Source organism: Temnothorax curvispinosus, unplaced genomic scaffold (genome assembly GCF_003070985.1).
Source record: "Temnothorax curvispinosus isolate PA1 unplaced genomic scaffold, ASM307098v1 QBEX01008118.1, whole genome shotgun sequence".
Classification (NCBI taxonomy): Eukaryota; Metazoa; Arthropoda; class Insecta; order Hymenoptera; family Formicidae; genus Temnothorax; species Temnothorax curvispinosus.
In genome coordinates, this window is record NW_020217898.1 from 1 (window position 1) to 22,481 (window position 22,481).

Sequence of the window (22,481 nt, forward strand, 5' to 3'; positions counted from 1 at the left end):
AAAGGAATAGGAATCTTCAATCTGGGAATAAAAATTGCGGCTTTATTTAATTAATTTTATTCACATCATAAGTAAGTAAAACCAGATATTGTATAAAATATAAATAGAAAATTTGCATATTATCTTGTTATATGTTTATTCAATGTCACACATTCCATCTTATATACGCACTGATTGTAAAATGCGCGCTTAATATTTGTTATACAGGGTGTCCGAAAAATCGCCTACTCCACTTCGGGAGGTGATTTGGGACCCAAAAACAAGCAAAAAAGTTCATACAAACATAGGTCCGGAAATGAGCCGTTTCCGAGTTATATAGCCACTTTTATATTCAAAAATCGTAATTTAGAATCTGCTTGGCATCCCTCTTTCTTAATTATTTCTTAAATTAAAAAATTTTATTTTTAAATATTTTTAATTTTTTTAATTTTAATTTTTTTATTTTTTTTCAATTTTTCAATATTTGTAAATACGATTACATTATTTTTAAAAGAAATCAGTTGTTTTCACGGCTACTTGAAATCAGTTGTTTTCACGGCTACTTAAAATCAATTGTTTTCACGGCTATTCAAAATCAGTTGTTTTCACGGCTACTTGAAATCAGTTGTTTTCACGCCTATTCAAAATCAGTAAGTAAATCACGGCTTTTCAATAAGTTTCAAATTATTATTTAACAACACCTTACTTTTAGGTTGTATCTAATCTTTCCGTATTCATCAATGGATCGTTTAAGTTTTAATGAATTAGCTGATATGCATCTTATATATGGTCTTGCTCAAAGTAATGCTGCCGAGGCAAGAAGATTATACATCCAGTCTTTTCCAAATCGAGATGTACCGGAAATATCGTCTTTTCGAAATGTAGACAGAAACTTGAGAGAATTTGGTAATTCTAATTAAAAAAAATTGAAAATAAAAATTTGCGATTTTTGAACATAAAAGTAGCTATAACTCGGAAACGGCTCATTTTCGGACCTATGTTTGTATGAACTTTTTTGCTTGTTTTTGGGTCCCGAATCACCTCCCGAAGTGGAGTAGGCAATTTTTCGGTCACCCTGTATATACAATTTGTATATAAAATTATACAATATTATAAGAAACATTTGTACATATTAACAAATATATTATTTATTAAAAAATCACTTTGTTAAAATCACAGATTACGCTTGGTAAAATATTTGTTTTTAAAACCACACAATAATATAAAAGACATATTAATACGATTATTCTCGCAGTTGATATATATTTTTCGCGTTAAAAAACTGTCGATTGTTACATTTAATACTGATTGACATTGCAATAATAAATACTCAGTGAATATACGGGGCATTCCACGCCAATTCGCAAGGGGTCAAACTTCGACCTTTTTATTTTTGATGGCCGCTCGTTTTTTAACAGGTCTTTACGAGTATTAGACCCCTGTTAAATCGTTTCTATAATAAATGTAGCGTTTCCGAAATAGAGCCTGCGCAAAATGAGGACTGCAAAATTTTCAATGAATTTTTTCGCCTATTAGACAACGTCTAAGAAAAAAATTCATTGAACATAAAATACGCTATTTAGATCATAGTTTAAAAAAAAAATTATCCCAAATTTTTATAATAATGATTTTAAACTAATAAAGTAAAAAAACACAAAAATTTGAATATCTCAAAAACCCCATTTTCTATTTTTTTGAAATTTATAGGGAATATTCTAGGAAGTATTAGAAAAATTTTAAGACTAGTTGGAAGTTGCGCAGAATTTTTGGGAATTTTTTATAAATTTTTTTGTGAGGCAGTAGTAATATTTGACTCACAAAAGTGTAGTTAAAAACGCGTTTCAGACAATTCTGAATCGATTTAGATATACTTTTTTACTAAAGCATGATGAAGATCTCGGCATATATAGCACACGACAATTGCGATGAATAGTGTGGGAAAGGCGAAAAAAATAGATTTATGAGGAAGTTTAATTCAATAAGTACATTTGTTTAAGAACATATTATTTATAATTTTATTATTTTGTGCTCAGTATAATCATTCGAAAATGAGTAATCTTTAACAATTAATTTATAATTTTTGGTATGACTTGGTATGTCGCAGTGGACACGTTGAGTCTAAGATATTCTTTTTGTTTGATCGTACCGATCTGTCAAAAATTCGGCGGCAATTAAGTATTGGGACAAAAAAAATTATGAAATTGCCGCCGAATTTTTGATAGGTCGGTACGATCAAACAAAAAGAATATCTTAGACTCAACGTGTCCACTGCGTCATACCAAGTCATACCAAAAATTATAAATTAATTGTTAAAGATTACTCATTTTCGAATAATTATACTGAGCACAAAATAATAAAATTATAAATAATATGTTCTTAAACAAATGTACTTATTGAATTAAACTTCCTCATAAATCTATTTTTTTCGCCTTTCCCACACTATTCATCGCAATTGTCGTGTGCTATATATGCCGAGATCTTCATCATGCTTTAGTAAAAAAGTATATCTAAATCGATTCAGAATTGTCTGAAACGCGTTTTTAACTACACTTTTGTGAGTCAAATATTACTACTGCCTCACAAAAAAATTTATAAAAAATTCCCAAAAATTCTGCGCAACTTCCAACTAGTCTTAAAATTTTTCTAATACTTCCTAGAATATTCCCTATAAATTTCAAAAAAATAGAAAATGGGGTTTTTGAGATATTCAAATTTTTGTGTGTTTTTTTACTTTATTAGTTTAAAATCATTATTATAAAAATTTGGAATAATTTTTTTTTTAAACTATGATCTAAATAGCGTATTTTATGTTCAATGAATTTTTTTTCTTAGACGTTGTCTAATAAGCGAAAAAATTCATTGAAAATTTTGCAGTCCTCATTTTGCGCAGGCTCTATTTCGGAAACGCTACATTTATTATAGAAACGATTTAACAGGGGTCTAATACTCGTAAAGACCTGTTAAAAAACGAGCGGCCATCAAAAATAAAAAGGTCGAAGTTTGACCCCTTGCGAATTGGCGTGGAATGCCCCATACATATTCGATCTCATATATACATATACATTTTACAAACTTTCTTTAAAAAAAGTAATTTAAAAAAGCTTAATTATAAGTAGAAGTAATCTCTCTCTTTTAGATAAGATTTGCTAATATCTATTGCACTATAGGTTTTGTTAAAAGTGTTACGCATTCAGTAAACTTGCAGATAATTATATTACATAAATTAATGAATGTATTACATAATTATGATTGTTCGTGCACTCGCAAATAGACAAGTAGCTATATTGGATTTGCTTATGTCTGTGTTATCACAATGCATAGCTACCTATCTTTGTACAGAAATTAATTTTAAGGACTATATAGTGTCTCGCTATAAACTGTAACAATTTGCGACGATTATGCATAGTTCAACATTCACGCGAGAACACTTCTTCCTCTTGTATTATTAAAATTTTGCTATATTATTTTTCTCTGAATATTGTATTGTAGAAAATAATCTAGGTATGTAAATGATGATCTTTAGACTTATTCAAGGCTTGTAAAAACGTTAAAAAGTGTTTCGATGTCAATTAATTAGTATAGCAAAGTCTTGACTGAGTTTATCATATTAATTGACAATTACGCTTATTTAATAATATGACGCAGTCAGTCGTTTCAGCGACTTAAATTGTATCTATAACATAAAATCGTAAATGAGGTACTGTCAGATATTCACATCTTCGTTCACATTAATAATACTGAAGCGCTTAAGTGGCTGCTTCTCCAACGTATTATTTATTTAGTTCTTTGCAGTGAAACGTTAGCTCTCCATGGAAACATGCGACGTCCCTAGTAATAAATTATATGTTTGACGACATTGACACTGTTGCAAAAATATTGCTTACTAATCTACTATTTTTTAAATAAAATATGTGATAAATATATGTGTGTGTGTGTGTATAGATAGCCCGTTTTAGTCTTTACAAACGAGTATTTATGTATATCTGAAAAACTAAATTGAACTTAAATAATTAAATACATGCAAGTCAAATAGAAGAGAATAGCTTATAGTGGACAAAGTTAATAGAAACTTATATCGTCGGCTATATGTGGTAGCCTGCTCATAAGTAAAATATAATATTTGCGTTAATTACCGTTTGGCATGCACTGTATTCGCTGTCGTCATCGTCGCTGGAACTGATAATTCTCGGGGGCTCCTCGTTTCTACGAAGGATTTTCAGTGGTTTGTACGTGTTATACGTCAGCCATAAATAATCAGGTATTAAGCAAGTAACGACGATAAGTACAGTAATTAACCAGAACGAAGGCGACTTTAATAATATTGGGAAGACCCCATACATATCGCCATCGTATTTCCTAAAAACAAAATTTTGTAAATAAAAAAATAATTTTTATTTGTAAATATAAATGTGCTATATTTTTAATCCCCACAATTGTTTTTATTATTGTGGATTTTGTACTTACATATTTAGGATTGAATAGCAAAAAGAAGTTACGAAAAATACTAATTCAGACAGTACTACGCTTAGAACGAGTGGGATTGTCCAATACGAACTGCGCAATAATATCTGAAACAATATTATCGTTAACACCGAGCCTAAATCTATTGAAAACATTATGTAAAACTTGTGTAGAACTTATGTAAAACTACGCAAAATATTTGCTAGTGATTCGTGTCATTATTAAATTACAGAAATAAATTTGGATATAAATTTTCAAGTTATAAATAGCAAAATGACCGAATTATTCGGCTATTAAAAGCATTTAAGAGGTATTGAATTTTATATTAAACTGTTTTGCGTTTGTCAGAGTAAACCGCTGTTTTACAATCTCAACTGAATGTACAAACAACGCATACACTTTGACGTACCTGCAGATTTGCTAGCAAAGTGACTATATGAAAAATGCATGTGCTGTAAGTCCAATGGTCAACCGAGGTGTTGTCATACAAATACGTAGGATTTATATACGTCACAGCAAACACTGTAAAATACGTTACGCCTGTATGCCATAATCCTAAAAAGAATAATGTGATGTAATCAGTATTTGTCTGCAAAATAATATTTATTAATAATAAAATAATATGATATTAATTTGTGCACGAACCTAAGAGCAGCCACGCCATGAATTGTTGTCTTGACATTAAATAATTGTTTCTATTTAGTTTATACAAGTACGGATGCTCCATAAGCTTCTTCGCGTTGTAATTCTGTTCTAGTAATGCGTAAATCAATACCGGAAACGAAGTGAATATTAAGTTAAAACCCATTAGAAACATACCGTCATAAAGTTCCTATAAAAATATATATTTTTATAAATCTTTCATCTATAAAATCTATATAATTGTAAAATATATTCTCTTTTGTACTTTCCAAAAAAATAGGATATGCTTTTTTAGTTTAGGATATAACGTTGCCAAATTATTAGACAATAAAATTTATTTAAAAGATACGCAAGAATTAAAAAATAAACCTGTTTAGTAATTCGCGAATTGAAATAAGAAAATCGTGAATGTACTTTAAAATGTTATTAAATCGAATGTATGTACGATGCGAAGAAAAATAAATCACTTTATCTATGTATTGCGGGAATAAGATCGGAATTTTCGACATGCAATAGAGACATAGATAGTAATGTTATCGTTACCTGCGTGGAGAAACCATTGTGTATGCTGAACAGCACCTGCGGCGTTATGAACACCACGTTTTTGTAGAAGAAAAACTGCGTCTGGATGGCGATGCGCAGGTAATACCAGTGTCCGTGCACCAGCAACGCTTTTCTCAGATACTTAAACTTCGTGAAGGCGAAGTCAGCGGATATCGACGCCTGACGGCCCTCTTTCCCCATTATTCCGATACCTACGTGCGCTTCCTGTATCATCGAGACATCATTACCACCGTCGCCGATGGCCGCGGTGTGCGGACGGCTCCGTGACGTTTTTATTAGATGCACAATCTGCAAAGATAAGTAGAGATAACCTAATGACGTCTTCGCGTTTTTCTATGCAGTGCAGCGTTCGGGAATCGGGGAAAGTTCAAACCTCGCTCTTTTGCAGGGGCGTCAGCCTACAACAGACAACCGCCTCGCAGGTCATTGCGACGGATTTGAATAATTGTGGACAATTTCGTAACGTCGCCGCTATGCTCACACCGTCTATTATCAACCCGTACTGCTTGTACGGTTCTAGTTTTATTTTCCGTCTGTAAGATAGTTTACAGAAATATATTATAAACTAATATAGTATATTTTTTAAGTAATATCACAAGCTTTCTTTGTTGAAAGAAATACTTTATCTTTCGGATAACTGCGTTTGGATAATTTTACGCTTTATCCTTAATTTCTTTTGGATATTATTTTTGCTATGTATATAAATGCATATTGGAAAGCAAAAAATAGCGGAATAATAATTTATACATTTATTTATTTAGTTATTTATTACTTTGATAAATTTTTGTCTCGAATGAAAAGTACGACTTACTGCGCGAGAAATAATAGAGGTTACCGCGAGTTAACGAGTTAACTAAAAAAAGGTATAAAATTTTGGATGTGCAAACTGCACTCACTCGAAACTTGTGAGAACCAGGAAGCAGGTTTGCACTGAGGTTTCGTCCGTCAGTCTTAGAATTTCGGTACCCTTCTTGAAATGGCCGCACAAGAAAGCGATGTTCTCCGCAGTCTCTGCCTTATCTCCAGTAAGCACCCATATCTAAAAAGAAATATTTGCGATTGTCGTTTAAAGTTAATTTAATTAATCCATCAGAACAGTAATTAATTTATCAGAACTGTCTCTAACACTCTATGTGTTTTAAATTATATTTTTATAGCTTCGATACATGGAGAGTATGGTATAAATCTCTAATAATATTAAAATAGCTGAATAATAGTACTGAAATAAAAGTAAGATAATTAAATTAATTGTCTGAAAAGTTACAAAATGGAGAGTAAATCTATAGCTAAAAAATTGATAAATCCATTGGCGATCATTGCAGTATGTGACGCGTGGGTAGCAAAGGATTTCTTTGGCAATCCGCACAAAGGCAGTGCAGTGAACTAACTTTGATGCCAGCGACTCGTAAGCATTCCAAGGTCTCTTCCACTTTGTCCTGCAGGCGATCCTCTACCGCAGTTACTCCGAGCAAGGTGAGGCCGCTCTCCATAAGATTGTACGCTCGCGTTAAATGCGTCTCTCTCTCCGTACCGATTATCTGTCTAGCCTGCTCGATGTTCTGCATCAGGCTTTCGTACTCGGAATACTGCATCTTTTTGCACGCCACTACCAACGTTCGCAGACCTCTCTGAAAATTAAGAGACTTTAATAGCTTCTATAATGTAAAACACAAAATTATCACAAACGTATGACAAAGCAGTATCAGAATTGTAAATTTTTTGTGCATGTATAAGAAGAAAACTCTTTTCGAAATTGTTGTGGAGAAAAGTGAAAGGGTTCTCTGCAGTCTCCGCTTTAGCTCTAGATTAAGTTCTGCGATTATCGCAAACGGGATAACGAACCATAGAGAAATCGGCGACGTGGGTAGTGGCCTTTTGTATCTGTCCTTCAACTATCAATGGCAGAAGTGCCGAATCTGCACCCTTGCAGTATAGCCAGATATCCTCCGACGAGTCTTTCACTATTACTGACATCCTCTTGCGTTCTGTTCAAAATACGTAATATCAGACATTTATCGCTATATCTATTACAACTACTTTAAAATCTTAGGATTCAACTATTTGAATAATTTATATATTGCTCTAATCTCTCATTTTAATTACAAACGTATTTATGAATGATGTTGATTCTCAATAATATTTATATATATCTGATTTCTTTAAGCCTACGTCGTAAAAAAATATATAAAATTACATGAACAACGTGTGTAAAATTTATATAAAATGCGTGTTCCGTCTCATTATAAACCGTATAACTTTTATACTTGTTTATGTAATCTTACATACTTTTCTTACAGCGTGATTATTTTATTATTATGTATTTATAGAATATTAATTATTATTTGATCTCAATTAGAGCTTATTCAGCTCTGATATATTCTGATATTCACAATCACATACCAGAGGTGAACTCCAGTATCTCCAGTTTCTCGAAGATCAGATTGCTCTTGTTGATCTTGATGTGCATCTCCTCGTTAGTATTCTTTTGTAAAACAACGCCGCACCTGGCGCTCGCCTCCACCAACGCCTTCTCGTCTGCCGACGCCGCCTGCCATATGTCATGTGTGTTTGTATATCTCTTTACGTAGTTTCAATCGTGTTCGTTTACGTTTCGTCTTACAAGTCATTAGCGGAATCTTATCAGGGGACGCGCTACCGCGAATTCGACGTTCGCGTACGCGAGCTGTTATTTTTACCTGATATTCCGGCAGATCCGGATGCATCATCAGCGAGCTGTTGACTCTCGTGATTTTTTTCAATCTGAAGCTCTCACGGAACAGAGTGCGTCTGGCTATAATCTCGGGACGGTGGCTCGGCGGTGCAATTTGCACTATGTGGCATAGCGATAGACTTATCACGAAATGCCAAATTTCAGCCTAGAATTATCGATCTTTTAATAACGGTATTTTAATAACAAGCAGTAATTTAATAACAGACTAAAATTATTGCAAGCACAGTATCATTTGGCAAGCAGTACGTTAACTATGTACGTTCAGGATTTGTACTAATATACAACCATCATTGATTATTATTTCATTAATAATTATAATTAGCTTTGATTATTATTAATAATTCAATATTTGTTGATAACTGCCGACAAATATTTGCACGATAGTTAATGTAATTACTCTTGCATTAAATGACATACAATGACCGGTATGATCTCTCATATTAATTGCAGCGCGCAAATTATTTTTTTGACTAAAATAAATTTTGTAATTTATTTTAATAATTCTCTCTCTTACTGATAATCTTTTTAATGATAATTAGTATTTCTTCTTCTTCTTTTACCTCCCACGATGATATTTTGACAGCCTCTTGCTCGTTTCCGCTTGATGGCAATAAGTACAGATTTCCGTCGCAATCCTTCTCCATATACACGTTGCCGTTGACCGAGCAGCGTCTGAACACCATCAGATTTTCTGTGAGCGTGCCGGTCTTGTCGGTAAACAGAAATTCAACCTGGCCAAGCTCTTCGTTCAAGTCTGACGTATTGGCGAGCGCCGGCTGATCGTTGGTCTTGTCGTACATATCCAAGTCCCAGCCGAAGAAAAAAGAGCCAAGAAACTTTTGCAATTCTGTCGAATTAACGCACGTAAACCTTCACCAACATTATATAGAATCTTTTTACGAGTACATCTTGTAAATATATAATACATATTTTTACTCTACAAACGCGGCGTGTTTCAAAAGAAATAGACTAATTTAAATAATTTTAAATGTTTCATAAATAGCTTTATACTGAATAAGAATATAAATAATTTTAACAGAAAGGAACTATGGAAGAATGTCTTACCAGCGGTGGTGTATAATGATATCGGCACGATGTAATTGAATAAGATAAGAAAGCTCAGAATATCCGTAATTAACGAGGAAAAATTGATTTTAGGTTGTGGACCTAGGTAACGGTCCCATTCTTGGTAGGTTTCAATGTATAGCTTCAGCATGGTGCACACCAACACTTCAATCAACAGTATCACGATATATACAATAATATACTTATTGATAGATCTACGAATGATAACGTTCAAATAAGTGTAAAGTTGAACTGTAAGTTACCTCTATAGATAGCAATATTTCTTTAAGCTATTTGCAACATTTGTAAAGGCGATGGCAGGTAGTAATAGCGAAAATGCATGGGAGCGGAAGACTTAGCAGAAGCTAAATAGCGATCGAGTTCTTATAAAATAAAGCTCGAACGTAATTACTTCTCGGCAGTGGAGAATTTATTGCTGACTGTCTTTGAATTGAGCGACAATTTTGTATCCTGCCCGGTGTAAACCGCGCAGCCGACCACATATTCGGTGTCTTTCAGTCTAGATCCGCGCAGCATAAGATTCTCTACTGTCAGTTGCCCGCTAGTCGTCTCGCTGCCGTCTTTAATCTCGAGCTTGCCGTGGAAGGTGTAAAGATTGGCCAAGGGTTGCTGGCACGTAATCGACGCTTGCATTGCCACTATCTGCGGAAGCGGCATCGCCGAGACCACTTTCGGGACGTGTAACGTCTAAAAAAAATTATATTTATAATTACGGCAAATAATATTTCTAGAGGTATAACGAAATTTTAATTTCTCATGGCATAGCAGGTCTTGCTAGTAAGAAAATATGACCCACTTTAAAAAGGTCGAGTGTGAAGATAACTACCTTTAAGTTTGTTTCGCCGTCGAGATTGGACGTCGTGACGTAACAACATCCCGGAGTCTCGCTATAGAGCAGGACGATATCGCAGGGCACATCCTCGTTCCGAGAGACTTTCACCAGATCGCCCACCACTATTTGCTCGCAATATATGTCCTGCAATGTATCACGTATTATTTATGAGTGAAACATGAGGATACACTTAATCTGACGATTCCGGACTGTTAGAAATTATCTTATCTTTACTTCAATCTTCAATCTTTTAAATCATCAGAGACAGTATTGACAACTCTTATATAGTAGACACGTAAACTGCAAACTATTTAATATATATATTTTACACATATATATTAAAAATCTTACATATAGACATATAAATACTGTAAAGGTATATTTTGTTTTATTACTGTAAGCATTAAAATTAACGGCACTTTAGAATTGGGATCTCATAATCAGCGTAGACAATATGCGTGACGAACCTGCGTACATTTGTTACGGATGACACTGACTGACCTCCGATTATCTCGCTTATCCGTTTTGTAACGTAGATAATCTTCGTATCCCTGTTTACACGCGGTCACCAGGATGACAAAGAATAGAGGTAAAGCGCTAGTTAACGGGGAAATCGGCGATTCTATCGCTACCGCGATTATCGTCGTGATCAGGAAATAAATATTCGCCACACGCCGGAATTGCTCGAAGAGATTTTTTGGAATAAAGTTCCATATCGTATACTGTAGATCAAACAAAGATAAGTGTGATTATCGCTCTATGGTACGTTTAAACGAGAGTTCTAGGAATTATGAATTATTTCGAGATATCAAGTTAAACGTCGTTAGATAATATCTGCTTACGTTATTTGTATATTAAGTCTTTAAAATTTTACAAGATAAAAGAAATGGAAAATACTTACCTTGTGCGATACGATTCGATTGCTAACGAAATGTTTTTCCAATGAATTGTTTTCAGAATTAATCTTCACGACTCGGTGATCGCTAGGTGTCGAGGTGGTCGCGCCCTGTAACAAAAGCATGTTAGCAATTTGAATGTAATTATGAACCAGATTTATGTTGAGATTGAAGATTTTGTAAAATTTTTTAGATACTTGGACCAAAATATTAATCAAATTCTTAATTTTGCTAAATTGTACATATATTATTTCGTTTAAAACTGTATATTAAACTTATTTAATAAAACTAAGCTCAGTTTTATTAAAAATTGCATTAAATTAAAGTATGTTATCAAACTAGATAAATCGTCGGAATAAAAAATTGTCTTTTAAATAATAAATTTTTCAAATAATTTAAAAGAAAGAAATCAACTATGCTTTGTTGAAAATGCAATTCACGTATAAAACTCTTCTGAGGAATGTAGCATTAGGAACGTGAATTTCGTTTCAAGTCTCGCTCGGAATTCTTATCTCGCCCGAAACGAAGATCAATCGCGAATCTAGCTACAACCATGATATAGAAAGGTTAATCGGAAATCATGACGTAAAGTAACATCGTGCATAAAATTATCTGTTCGCTCAATCAGTTTGCGAGATAAAATTTCAAAAATTTCTTAGTTGTTTGACTTTTCCATTATTTCTCACGTGTAATAGCACTCGGTTGTGCCGCGGCGACAAATGGGGCGATGTACGCGAAAGCGCAACGTTATCGGAGCGCACAATCCGTCGTGTCGCGTTTATACCGACAATTCATACACTATCTTAATCCGAGCTGGAAAAGCCCTAAGTGTAGACCAATTACCGAGCAATTTTATAAAAGTAATCCGACACGCTGCAAACACGACGGTGACAATGGCGATAGGAAGGATAACGTGCTTAACATGATCAATAACCAGTACTTGGATCACATTTACAAGGCATGGCTCGAGGATCGAAAATCCGTGAGCTCCTCGTGGGACTCGTATTTTAAATTGATCCACGCGAAAAGCCCTAAGGACTCTCGCGCCAAGCCCAGTTCGATCCGCGTCAGTTCGTCTCCTAAGTTAATGACGTCGAACTTAGAAGGAGGGCAATCAGGCAAGAGTGAGTTTTGAATTCTATTACAGATTAGATTAGGTTCCTAGATTAATATTGATATGATTAATATTAAATTCGCAGTATCGATGTGTCAATTATAATTACAATTTAAAATAGTGAATTAATTTTATCATACGTAAAATAGAAATTATGAAAGTTTAAAGCTGTACAATGATTTTATAATTATCCTGTATTCGATTTTATGACTATAGAAAGAAAAATATTAACATAATAACATATAATAACGATGTTTACTATATATCCGTAATAATTATAAATGCATTATGTGGATCGATTAGAAGTACTAATCATGTTTTCGGATAAACGCTTAGCAGGACCGTCGTTTCCGAAAGAGTCCGTTCGAGAGAAATCAAACAGTCAGATGCAGGGGGATCAATATATAATCGGCGCACTCGATATCAATGCCACGATCCGAGCCTATCAAGTACTTATCGCTCCGCGAGACTTTTTTACACACACTTACACTCCCCGTATCGACGTTTATTTCTTTTATTCGCTCAAAAGGCACGTGGCCATTTGATAGCCGACACCGATCCGTTGGGCATACAGAATTCGGAGTCGGCAAAGTTGCAGGGCACCGCGAATCTGCCACCCGCGATTGTGGTGCGGCAGCATCTCAAGGGAATGACGGAGGCGGACATGAACAGGGAATTTCCTCTCGCGTCACTGACCGTTATCGGGGGCGATAAGAGGAGCTTGCCGCTTCGGGAGATACTGACGAGGCTCAACAAGATTTACTGCGGTCACTTAGGTCTCGAGTACACGTACATTCATGACCTCAATATGGTACGCACGACACGATTTCAATTATGAGAAATACTTAGTGCGCTTAGAAATGACCGAAATATTAATTTTTTAAACTTTTAACTGGTAATAAGAAAAAGAGGAACACATAAAGACTAGATAATTTTCTATTTCGTAATTGTATTATTTCTCTAAAATTTCGTTTTTCTGGGAAATGTTATTTTCGTACATTAAATCAGTGGACATTTTATTGGTTGAAATAGAAACATAGGATTTCGTTGAGGATTAGTGAATATTTCATCCCAAGCATTTAGTTTTTTTCTTATATTTCATTGATTGTGTTGGAAGTAAGATTCCATTATAAAATTAATAGTAATCATACTGATCGTATTTGCAAGATGCAGTTTCCGAATATGTTCTTGAAAGATTGCACTTGAACGCGATACCTTGAACTTGTCGCGCGTAAATACTTGTTGATAAGTCAAATTACGAAACTGATGTCTCGTACTGATTGCAGGCTATATGTGTAGTTAAATCAAATATCCGTTTAAAATCAGACTTTAGCTCGGTTAATATAAGGATAAACCAGAAACAAAAATGGAAAGACTCACGTTAAAACTTCGACTTTAAAAAAGAATCTTTGTGAGCGCGTGTTTGCGAAGATCTCAGTTAATAAAGAAATTTTTTGTCAATCAGGATATATTCAACGTTATCGTGTAAAGAAATTGTTCATAAAAAAAGATATATAGAACTGTAAATTATGCGCTTTATTAGTTAGATTGGTTGAGGGAGAAGTTTGAGATACCAGGCGCCTGGGAATTGCCCGCGGAGCACCGGAAGTGGGCTTGGATGAATATTATGAGAGCCGTGAGTTTCGAGAACTTTTTAGCAAAGAAATACGGAACTGAGAAGAGATTTGGGTTAGAAGGCTGCGAATCGTTCATTCCGGCCATGGCGGAATGCATGGAAACATCTGCACTAAATGGTAACTAAAACTGATTCTCGAACCAGGTTTTAATTTAAGCGATTTCTCCGAGCTTCTGTAAAAGCTCAGAAATTACTTGGTATCTTTAATTTTATTTCTCTTTTATCCTAATTTATTTGCCTTATTTATTGGCTAGGAGTCGGAACTATAGTTATCGGTATGGCGCATCGCGGTCGTCTAAATACTTTGGCGAACATCTGCTCGAAACCGATGAGCCAGTTGTTCACTCAGTTCAACCCGATCGCTCTTGAGGGATTCGGTTCCGGTGACGTGAAGTATCACCTCGGGACGCATTCGGAGAAATTATTAGAAAGGTGAAGAAAGCCACCGTAATGCAAAATCGGTTTTAGTACGCAAATATGTCGGGCATCAATACCTAAACTTATATTCCAAGTTGCGACGGGAGAGAGGAACATTTATCATATTTAATTTACTTTTGTAGAATTATAAATTATTACTTTGTAGAACCAAGAAGAAAGTGCTTCTCGCCATAATGGCGAATTCCTCCCATTTGGAAGCAATCGATCCGGTCATAGTTGGTCGTGTTCGCGCTGAGCAAGTCGAGAAAGGTGACTCTAAACGTACGTATTGAAAACGTGTTGTTTCCTAACGGACGAGAATAGACTTCCTTCAAATAAACCGACTTCTTCAGACGGTAAAAAATCGTTGGCTATACTGGTTCACGGTGACGCCGCTTTTGCCGGCCAAGGTGTCGTTTACGAAACGATGCATCTTACTAATTTGCCAGAGTACACAACGGGTGGCGTCATACACATCGTAATTAATAATCAAGTAGGAATAAGTTTCTCTATAATGACAATATTTCCTGAATTTTATGGATATTAATTAATCCTAATTGAATAAGTTTTAATCCAAATTTAAGTACTTAAATTTTAAACCTACTTCTCTAAAGAAAAGCTGGCATCAAAATTAATTAAATTGAAAGTTAATATTTGTATAAAACTGTCTTTAGTACATATAATTAATATGAATACAATTTTTGTGTATCCGTTTATTTTTACACATCAAGTTATTAAATAATTGATAAGATATTAAATAAAACCTTCAACAATTGTAAAGTTAGCAGAAGAGGATAATTTATTTTAAATATATATATATTAATAATTCTAGATTGGTTTTACAACTGATCCAAGATATTCACGATCCAGTGCGCATTGTACGGATGTCGCACGTGTCGTTAACGCTCCCATTTTTCACATACATGCCGATGATCCCGATTTAGCTACTTATTGCAGTAAGGTGGCCAGTGAATATCGGTAAATTATGATACTATTCATTTTTCAGTTTTTATCGTGTTACTTTAAAAGATTCTGTGTTTTGGCTGTTGATTTATGTTCTTTATGTTCTTATGATTATGTTCTTTAATTTTTTAATTGTTTAATCTCAAGCGTTTTATTTAAGGAATAGAAGCTTATTAGTATAAATGCTAAATAAATTATTATAAAAATTTGTTTGACAATTAGATAACAAGTTTTATGGTAAAAATTAAAACATTGCAATAAATAACGATTTCTTACACATTTCTTTTTATAAAAAAAACTTATTTAAATTAGGCAAATAATCTATTCCTGCAGTAAAAATTGAAAATTATTTACAATAAAATGTAAAATTTATTTAATAATATAAGAATTATGATTGAAATAATCAAAAGAGAATCAATAAAGAATTAACAAAGCTTTACTAACTACTAATGTTATATCAGGGCTACCTTTCATAACGATGTAGTATTGGACATTGTTGGATACCGAAGAAACGGTCACAACGAGATGGACGAGCCGATGTTAACTCAACCGCTCATGTATAAACGAATAAAAAATCACCCCAGTGTTCTATTCATATACACCGACAAACTGCTTAAGGAGGGCGTGATAACGGAAGCTTTCGCAAAGGAGGTTGAGAAAGACTATAATTAGCTGCTTTAAATCCTGCCGGTTTAATCCGTTACGCATATATGCACGCACAATTTTTCTTTGTGCGTAGGAAATAGAAAAGTACGTGAGCCATTGCGAGGAAGAATTCAGAAAAGCGCAGACCATCAGCTCGATGCAAATGAGCGACTGGCACGACTTGCCCTGGACCGAATTCTTCTCGAATCAGACTCCGAAAAACAAGATACCGCCAACCGGTATCGATATCGCGACCATTAAGACGATATGCAGTGCTATATCCACTCCCCCGAAGGATATCGAGGCGCATGTTCAAGTTAGCTGCATACACGTTTCACCGTGGAAGCAAAATGGATTAATTTTCCTGTCTTATATAGAAATGTCCAATCTGCGACTGACAAATTATCCGTTTAATTTGTCTCAGAAATCATGCATCTTCGGTGAAATTTCGAGCTCGTATCTCTCTTTCATAAAATTTGCCGATTAGCTGAGGTCATAAAGGCGAAACAAGTTTTCGATCGATTACTGTTCGGACTTGATCTGTCTATCGAACGCGTAGGTGCTGAGGGCGATGGACAGGCGAGCGAAACTCATGGAGTCTCGACAGGTCGATTGGGCGATGGGGGAGTGCCTGGCCTTCCTCAGCCTGTTGAAGGAGGGTCATCATGTCAGATTGTCCGGGCAGGACGTGGAGCGTGGCACCTTCACCCAACGGATACACATCATTCACGATCAGAGCAGAGACAAGCTCTACAAGAACATCCTGCGCGACGTCTTCCCGAGACAGGCTCTGTACACCGTCACGAATTCGTCACTGTCGGAATACGGCGTGTGCGGTAAGGAGGAATTAGCTAGTCACTAGCTGGCTGTTGTGTCACAGTATACGTGTCGATAACGCTATCTATTCCTGTTACGCGCCTATCTTATTCACGTCTTATCGATAATACATCCGTTTATTATATTCCTCGAACGTCAATAGCCCGGCAACCTTGAAATCTAGGCAATTATCCAGCAAGCTCCAGTAAACTGCTAAGTTTTTACATTCGAGAAAGTTTAACAGTAAACTCGAGGCAGGCGTACAATATTATATTTGTAGTATTAGCTAATAAAATAAATATAGTATTGAGATGTATTGAGATTAGCGCGTGCTAGAGTCTTATTTGACTGAATTATTCACGGTGATTTACGATAATTGATATCTTATGAATTTTTGATGAAAAAAGGGTTCGAACTGGGATACTCAGCGTACAATCATAATACTCTGACACTCTGGGAAGCACAGTTCGGCGACTTTGCCAATACCTGTCAGGTAATTTTAATGATAAATTACGGCCTTCTCACTTTAGCGAGAAAGTTTGATTTTCTTACTTTATTAACTTTTGACTTCCAATATCAAGTATTTTGATAAGTTTAATTTTCCTTTAAATTTCTAGTTAAAGTTAAAATTAAATGGAGCATCGATCTTCGCGATTCGTATTGTATATTCCGAAAGAATAATCGCGATATTTTATAAGAATGTCTGCCGCCTGTGACTCTAAATTGCTCCTTAGGTTATACTAGACTGCTTGCTATGCTCCGGACAAGCCAAATGGGGCAGACAGGTAGGATTGGTACTGTTGCTGCCGCACGGTTTGGAGGCTCAGGGACCGGAACACTCGTCCGCCAGATTGGAAAGATTTCTTCAGCTGTGCGACGACGAGGGTACTCACGTGCCCGGAACGGAGCCCGGTGCTCCCACCGGTGAGACCGTCGAGCAAATCATGACGAGACAGATTTTCGAAATAAATTGGATCGTCTGCAATCCCACGACACCTGCCAATCTGTTTCATCTTCTGCGTCGACAGATATTGATGCCGTTCCGCAAACCGTTGGTTAGTTCAATCTTTATCTATGCAAAATGTTTTATCTACGCAGAGTGCTTTTACTTTTTAAATAAAATAATTATAACTGAATTTATCACTAACCGAAAACAGATCTGATAGTGTATACTCTTTGTTACATTTTCTTTTTTTCTTCTTTTTACAATGTTATGTCGAAAAATTTATTTAAATATGTGATCGAACGAATCAACCGTTCAATGTTATAATAATTAATAATTTTGAGGAATATGGAAACAGTATATCACTAAAATTTATCGCTAAATATTTTCCTCGTAACTTCTGCTTGTAATACTTTTTTTTAAGTTCGGTATTTTTGGAAATATTAGCCTGTAAAATTGAATCTGAAAATATTCTCTGCATTCAAGTGCGACACATTAGATCGTTTCACACAGATCGCGAAATATTTCATTGCGTGAAAATGAACGGTAAGATTTTCCAGCACGTGTTTGCTTATTGACGCGAATTGACTATACTGAAGTCATACTCAAGAATATTCATCAAACATTATCCATTTCTTCCACTTTTTACTGACGTAAATTTAAATTACAATGCGATAGCAAAAAACTAGCCACATCGAACGTTTACATCCCACCAAGTCGCAATTTATGTTGTTTTTGAAGCCTATAATGCTAATCCTTCCATTTTTATCGCATGAATGCGTGATTGTTGACGACTCGATTGTTACATCGAATTAATTTTGTCGGGAGAATTTTTTAAGATGTTTAATCAAATCCACTTCTAAAGTTTAATTAAAATTTTAAAGACCTAAATTTTAAAAACCCATCTGACGTCGCACATGACAAATCGTTTCCCAAATTTTTGTCCATTGTAATAATTGCTTATCTAGTTTATCGCATAAATACTATTTAGGTTATTATGACCCCTAAATCATTGTTGCGTCACCCGATGGCGATATCGAATTTCGAAGAGATGGGACCTGGTACGAGCTTTAAACATATTATACCGGATCCTTCCGCGAACCCCGGAATCGTGAAGAAGGTGTTACTCTGTACCGGGAAAGTATACTACGATCTGATCGTCGAACGACAGGAACGACAGTTAGAAGATAAGATAGCGATTATTAGAATTGAACAACTCTGTCCTTTTCCATATCATTTGTTCGCAGCGGAAATGGCAAAATATCCGCGAGCAAAAGTGAGAAGTTTTTGATTATAATGTACTTGTTGTGTATTTAATTCTAGGATTACACCCCATAGGTCTGCGAAATCTTCAAATCGCTAGCATTCTTGAAATATTCTTTTTTAGACGTTTGCATTTTATACTTTAGTAAGCAGGTCTCAATTTAGATATAATACTCTACGTACGTTTCTTAATTTTTTAGTTTTATGTAGTCTGTGGCGTTTTTCTTAAAAACATTTGTTGAGAAATATGCATTTTCATTAGAGTTACATACAAAAATATTTAGCTGTGTCTGAGAGAGCTGAGTAACCAAGTATGGGGTCCGTAAAAATGTAGGGTGTAGTCTTAAAATTAACGAGCATTTATTTCTTTGAAGATGCTCGATTATTGGCAACGATAGAAGAATAGTTTCGGATTATGTTTTTGTATATACAGATCATGTGGCTGCAAGAAGAGCACAGGAATCAAGGCGCTTATTGTTATGTGAGAGATAGGATAGCCTTAGCCTTGGGCATTCCATTGGAGGACATCAAGTACGGTGGCCGCTCTGCTTCGGCTGCGCCAGCGACCGGTAGCAAGATTATTTATAAGAACGAGCACGATAGCATGATGGCAATCGCGATGAAGATTGATGACTGATTAGTCCCATGTTTCTGCCATGTTAGAAACTTTTTTTTCGGGAAAACGATATCTATTGTGTAAAACGACGTATATTGTGAGAAAATGTACTTATAGCGTGAAATGTATCGTAAAAAGAAAAACCAAACGCAAATTGTTGTCTGTTGCTTTAGAACGTCTATAGGGTCAATTGTCAATTGTCACTATCCATTTAGTTAATAATAATAGCAATTATACCTACGACTAATTCTGATTATCGGATTTGCGCGTAGCTCACTCACCAGGAGGCCATATTCGGCTCTTTCTTGCGTCGCGCACAAAAGAATTACTTTACTCAAACAATTCCACATCACATTTTCGTTTTTATCGCGCTTCCGGAAGACTTCCTAGATACGAGTGCAAGGACGCACGACATTGGACTAGAGTCAAACGTTGATTAAGCCAGGGAGGCGCTAACGATCGTCGGTATACACACGCAGAAAGAATTTACACCTCGAACAGAGGCCACAATTATTAACGGTTTAAATTTTATTTGCATTACTAGCTAACAGTGACTTTATTATTTTTGCCTTAACATTGAACATTCGTTATATCACACTCGGAAATTTCTTTAAGCCAAATATAGAGTGCCTCGGACTTATCCTATACATGAAATCTGAAGATATCGGTTTGAAGTGGTTTGAAGTTGAAGGAGTGTTTGATAAGCGTACTGATAAACGTCTGTCTTTATCGGATTGACTTTAGGCGCATCGGGTGTCTTTAATTAAGCTCTTGTTCATTCGGGGAACGAACTCCGGTTATCGGAATTGTTACATGGCTGTTGTTAGTCGCATCTTAAATTAGAAGAAGTCGATACGGCGTGCTAATGTTACGTAATGCTATTGCAATGTCATTGTTGAAGAAATTCAAGTTTGATGCCCTCGTGAATATTTATAAATTATAGTACACGTGAGTGAAGAATGAGTTTTTCGAGAAGATGAAGAGCTTACATATCATTTATCGTATTTGGAATCTACTTTCATCGAAAAAATGATAACGGTAATTAAAACTCTGTGCAGATAAGATAATACAAACTGAAATTTGTATAGAACTAAATTCTTATTCTAAATTTATTTAAAAAAAATAAAAAATTTTAAGCGAGGATAGTTTCTCAAACAAGAAATGTGCGCTCGCACATAACGTGAAAATTTCTTACCATTTCGTCGAATTGTCAACGTTCAAAGTGGACGCACGTGATTTTAACAACGAAAAGAAACGTGCCACTTAGTCAATTGCTTTCTCTCTTTATATTCACACTTACACTCCGATAGGAAACACGCACTTCATATTTATCGTACATTTATTGTGTTCTTCCTTATCACTAAGTACAAAATATTCAGCACGACACAATATCGCCCACCAAAATCGAAATCGAATTCGATCCGCCTGCAGTAGTTCTCCGCTATCGTCTAGGCAATTGTTCATGCGGCATGCACTGTAAACAAATTCGCTTTTTTGAATAATTCATGTATGGAAAAGATACATTTTTATTGCATACATGACAAGTAGACGGGAGTTATGGCAACGCGCATATAAAGTGATTTAGAAAGTAAAATTAAATGTTATAAGAAACGAATAACTATTTTAATTAGCAGCAATGATTTAATAGTGGAAATAAATTTTTGCTCTTCTACATTACAAGCGGGATTATAATCTTGAAAAAAAAAAATAAAACAATTGCTAACTAGATTAATCAAAATTAAAGGAATCCTCGTTATAAGCTAAGCTACAGATGAATGATAAGAACCGGCCAAAATCAAATAATAAACAGGATGTAGGTTTTAAAATTCCAGTTTATTCGTATACAAAATATAAATTAACTCGGACGTTTCAACTGTACTTAGTCTTCTTCAGAAGCGATTAATCAACTCACACAGATTATTCAACTTATGAACAAAAAATAGAGATGTATAATAGAGAGACGTGAATAATGTTCGAGCTGTAACAGAGGTAAACCAGGTTGGCCCGACACGTCAATTAAACAAATGAAAATGAAATAGCAAAGAGAGGAAGACAACGATTTTACCGCGTTGACAACGATGATCAATTACCGCGTGATTGAAAGGAGGAAACGTCCGATATTATCACGCTCTGTTATATTATTAGTCATTAACATCTTTCTCTGTTTGCTGCCTCTTTTACTCACCGATTTTCCTTTCTTTTTTCTCGTGGAACGCACTGCTCGACGGCAATATTTTCCGTGAGCGGAACACGCGGGCATCTGCTATCTGTCACCGAAGGGAAACCGATACTGAAAATACACTCGGCCGTGACAACGGATAAGAAAATCCTTATCAAGCGATTTGCGCACCCACCTTCGTATCGTCCATTAACGATCGCGAATCCGAATCGCCGCTTATCGCGAGCAGGACAGATAAGACAGTGAAAAAAAGAAATTGATCATCGTCCATTTCTACTTTTCCATCGATTTATTTCTGAGTGATAAGGAGTAGCTTTGTGGAATCTTAATTGCTTATATTTGTAGTGAAATCGGTATTTTACGATAATGTAAAATTAAAATGTGCATAGAGCAGTACTTTTTATACATTACAGATCACTGATGATACTATTTTGAACAATTTAATATATTAAAAAATTTGTATTTAATCTACCATAAATTATTGTGATTTTTTGCTACTTTGCTAATCATTTAGTTTTGCCTCTGGTATTATTTTATGTTCTGCTCTCAGCGTCGCGGTAGTCGTTGTCGCGGCAACACATACTATTTTGTCGGTAATATGGCAGCAACAATGCAGACATGTTTCTATCTGGGTCGTCGTCGTCGTCGTCATCATCTGTCGATATGTCGATGACTAGGTAGTCTCGGTCATCGTTGTC

General features: G+C 35.2%; 2 protein-coding genes across 5 annotated transcripts; one reads left to right on the forward strand and one right to left on the reverse strand.

The window, feature by feature from the left end:
• Nucleotides 1-2,813: 2,813 nt before the first annotated feature.
• LOC112457682 (probable phospholipid-transporting ATPase IF) lies at nt 2,814-22,455 on the reverse strand. Of its 4 annotated transcripts, none has more exons than XM_025020864.1 (21): nt 21,959-22,455; nt 21,790-21,871; nt 20,800-21,078; nt 11,197-11,301; nt 10,763-11,017; nt 10,290-10,439; nt 9,855-10,150; nt 9,443-9,657; nt 8,938-9,224; nt 8,343-8,522; nt 8,047-8,194; nt 7,489-7,631; nt 7,035-7,274; nt 6,543-6,685; nt 6,020-6,179; nt 5,626-5,934; nt 5,086-5,272; nt 4,850-4,995; nt 4,444-4,547; nt 4,113-4,335; nt 3,754-3,807 (listed from the first exon to the last, which is right to left on the reverse strand). In XM_025020864.1, the coding sequence occupies exons 3-21, from the start codon at nt 20,800-20,802 to the stop codon at nt 3,754-3,756; spliced, it is 3,348 nt and encodes a 1,115-aa protein (XP_024876632.1). In that variant the 5' UTR covers nt 20,803-21,078; nt 21,790-21,871; nt 21,959-22,455. The 4 variants fall into 4 exon arrangements, 3 of the variants coding, with proteins under 3 accessions (XP_024876630.1, XP_024876632.1, XP_024876631.1); XM_025020863.1 differs by having other exon boundaries at nt 21,790-21,894; XM_025020862.1 differs by lacking the exons at nt 20,800-21,078; nt 21,790-21,871; nt 21,959-22,455 and adding an exon at nt 19,886-20,042 and having other exon boundaries at nt 2,814-3,807.
• LOC112457683 (2-oxoglutarate dehydrogenase, mitochondrial-like) lies at nt 11,549-19,747 on the forward strand. The gene is made up of 15 exons (XM_025020865.1): nt 11,549-12,315; nt 12,663-12,754; nt 12,835-13,116; nt 13,849-14,059; nt 14,196-14,373; nt 14,525-14,640; nt 14,712-14,851; nt 15,191-15,336; nt 15,783-15,972; nt 16,061-16,282; nt 16,526-16,802; nt 17,190-17,275; nt 17,517-17,837; nt 18,717-19,001; nt 19,422-19,747. The coding sequence occupies exons 1-15, from the start codon at nt 11,919-11,921 to the stop codon at nt 19,623-19,625; spliced, it is 3,147 nt and encodes a 1,048-aa protein (XP_024876633.1). The 5' UTR covers nt 11,549-11,918; the 3' UTR covers nt 19,626-19,747.
• Nucleotides 22,456-22,481: the final 26 nt, after the last annotated feature.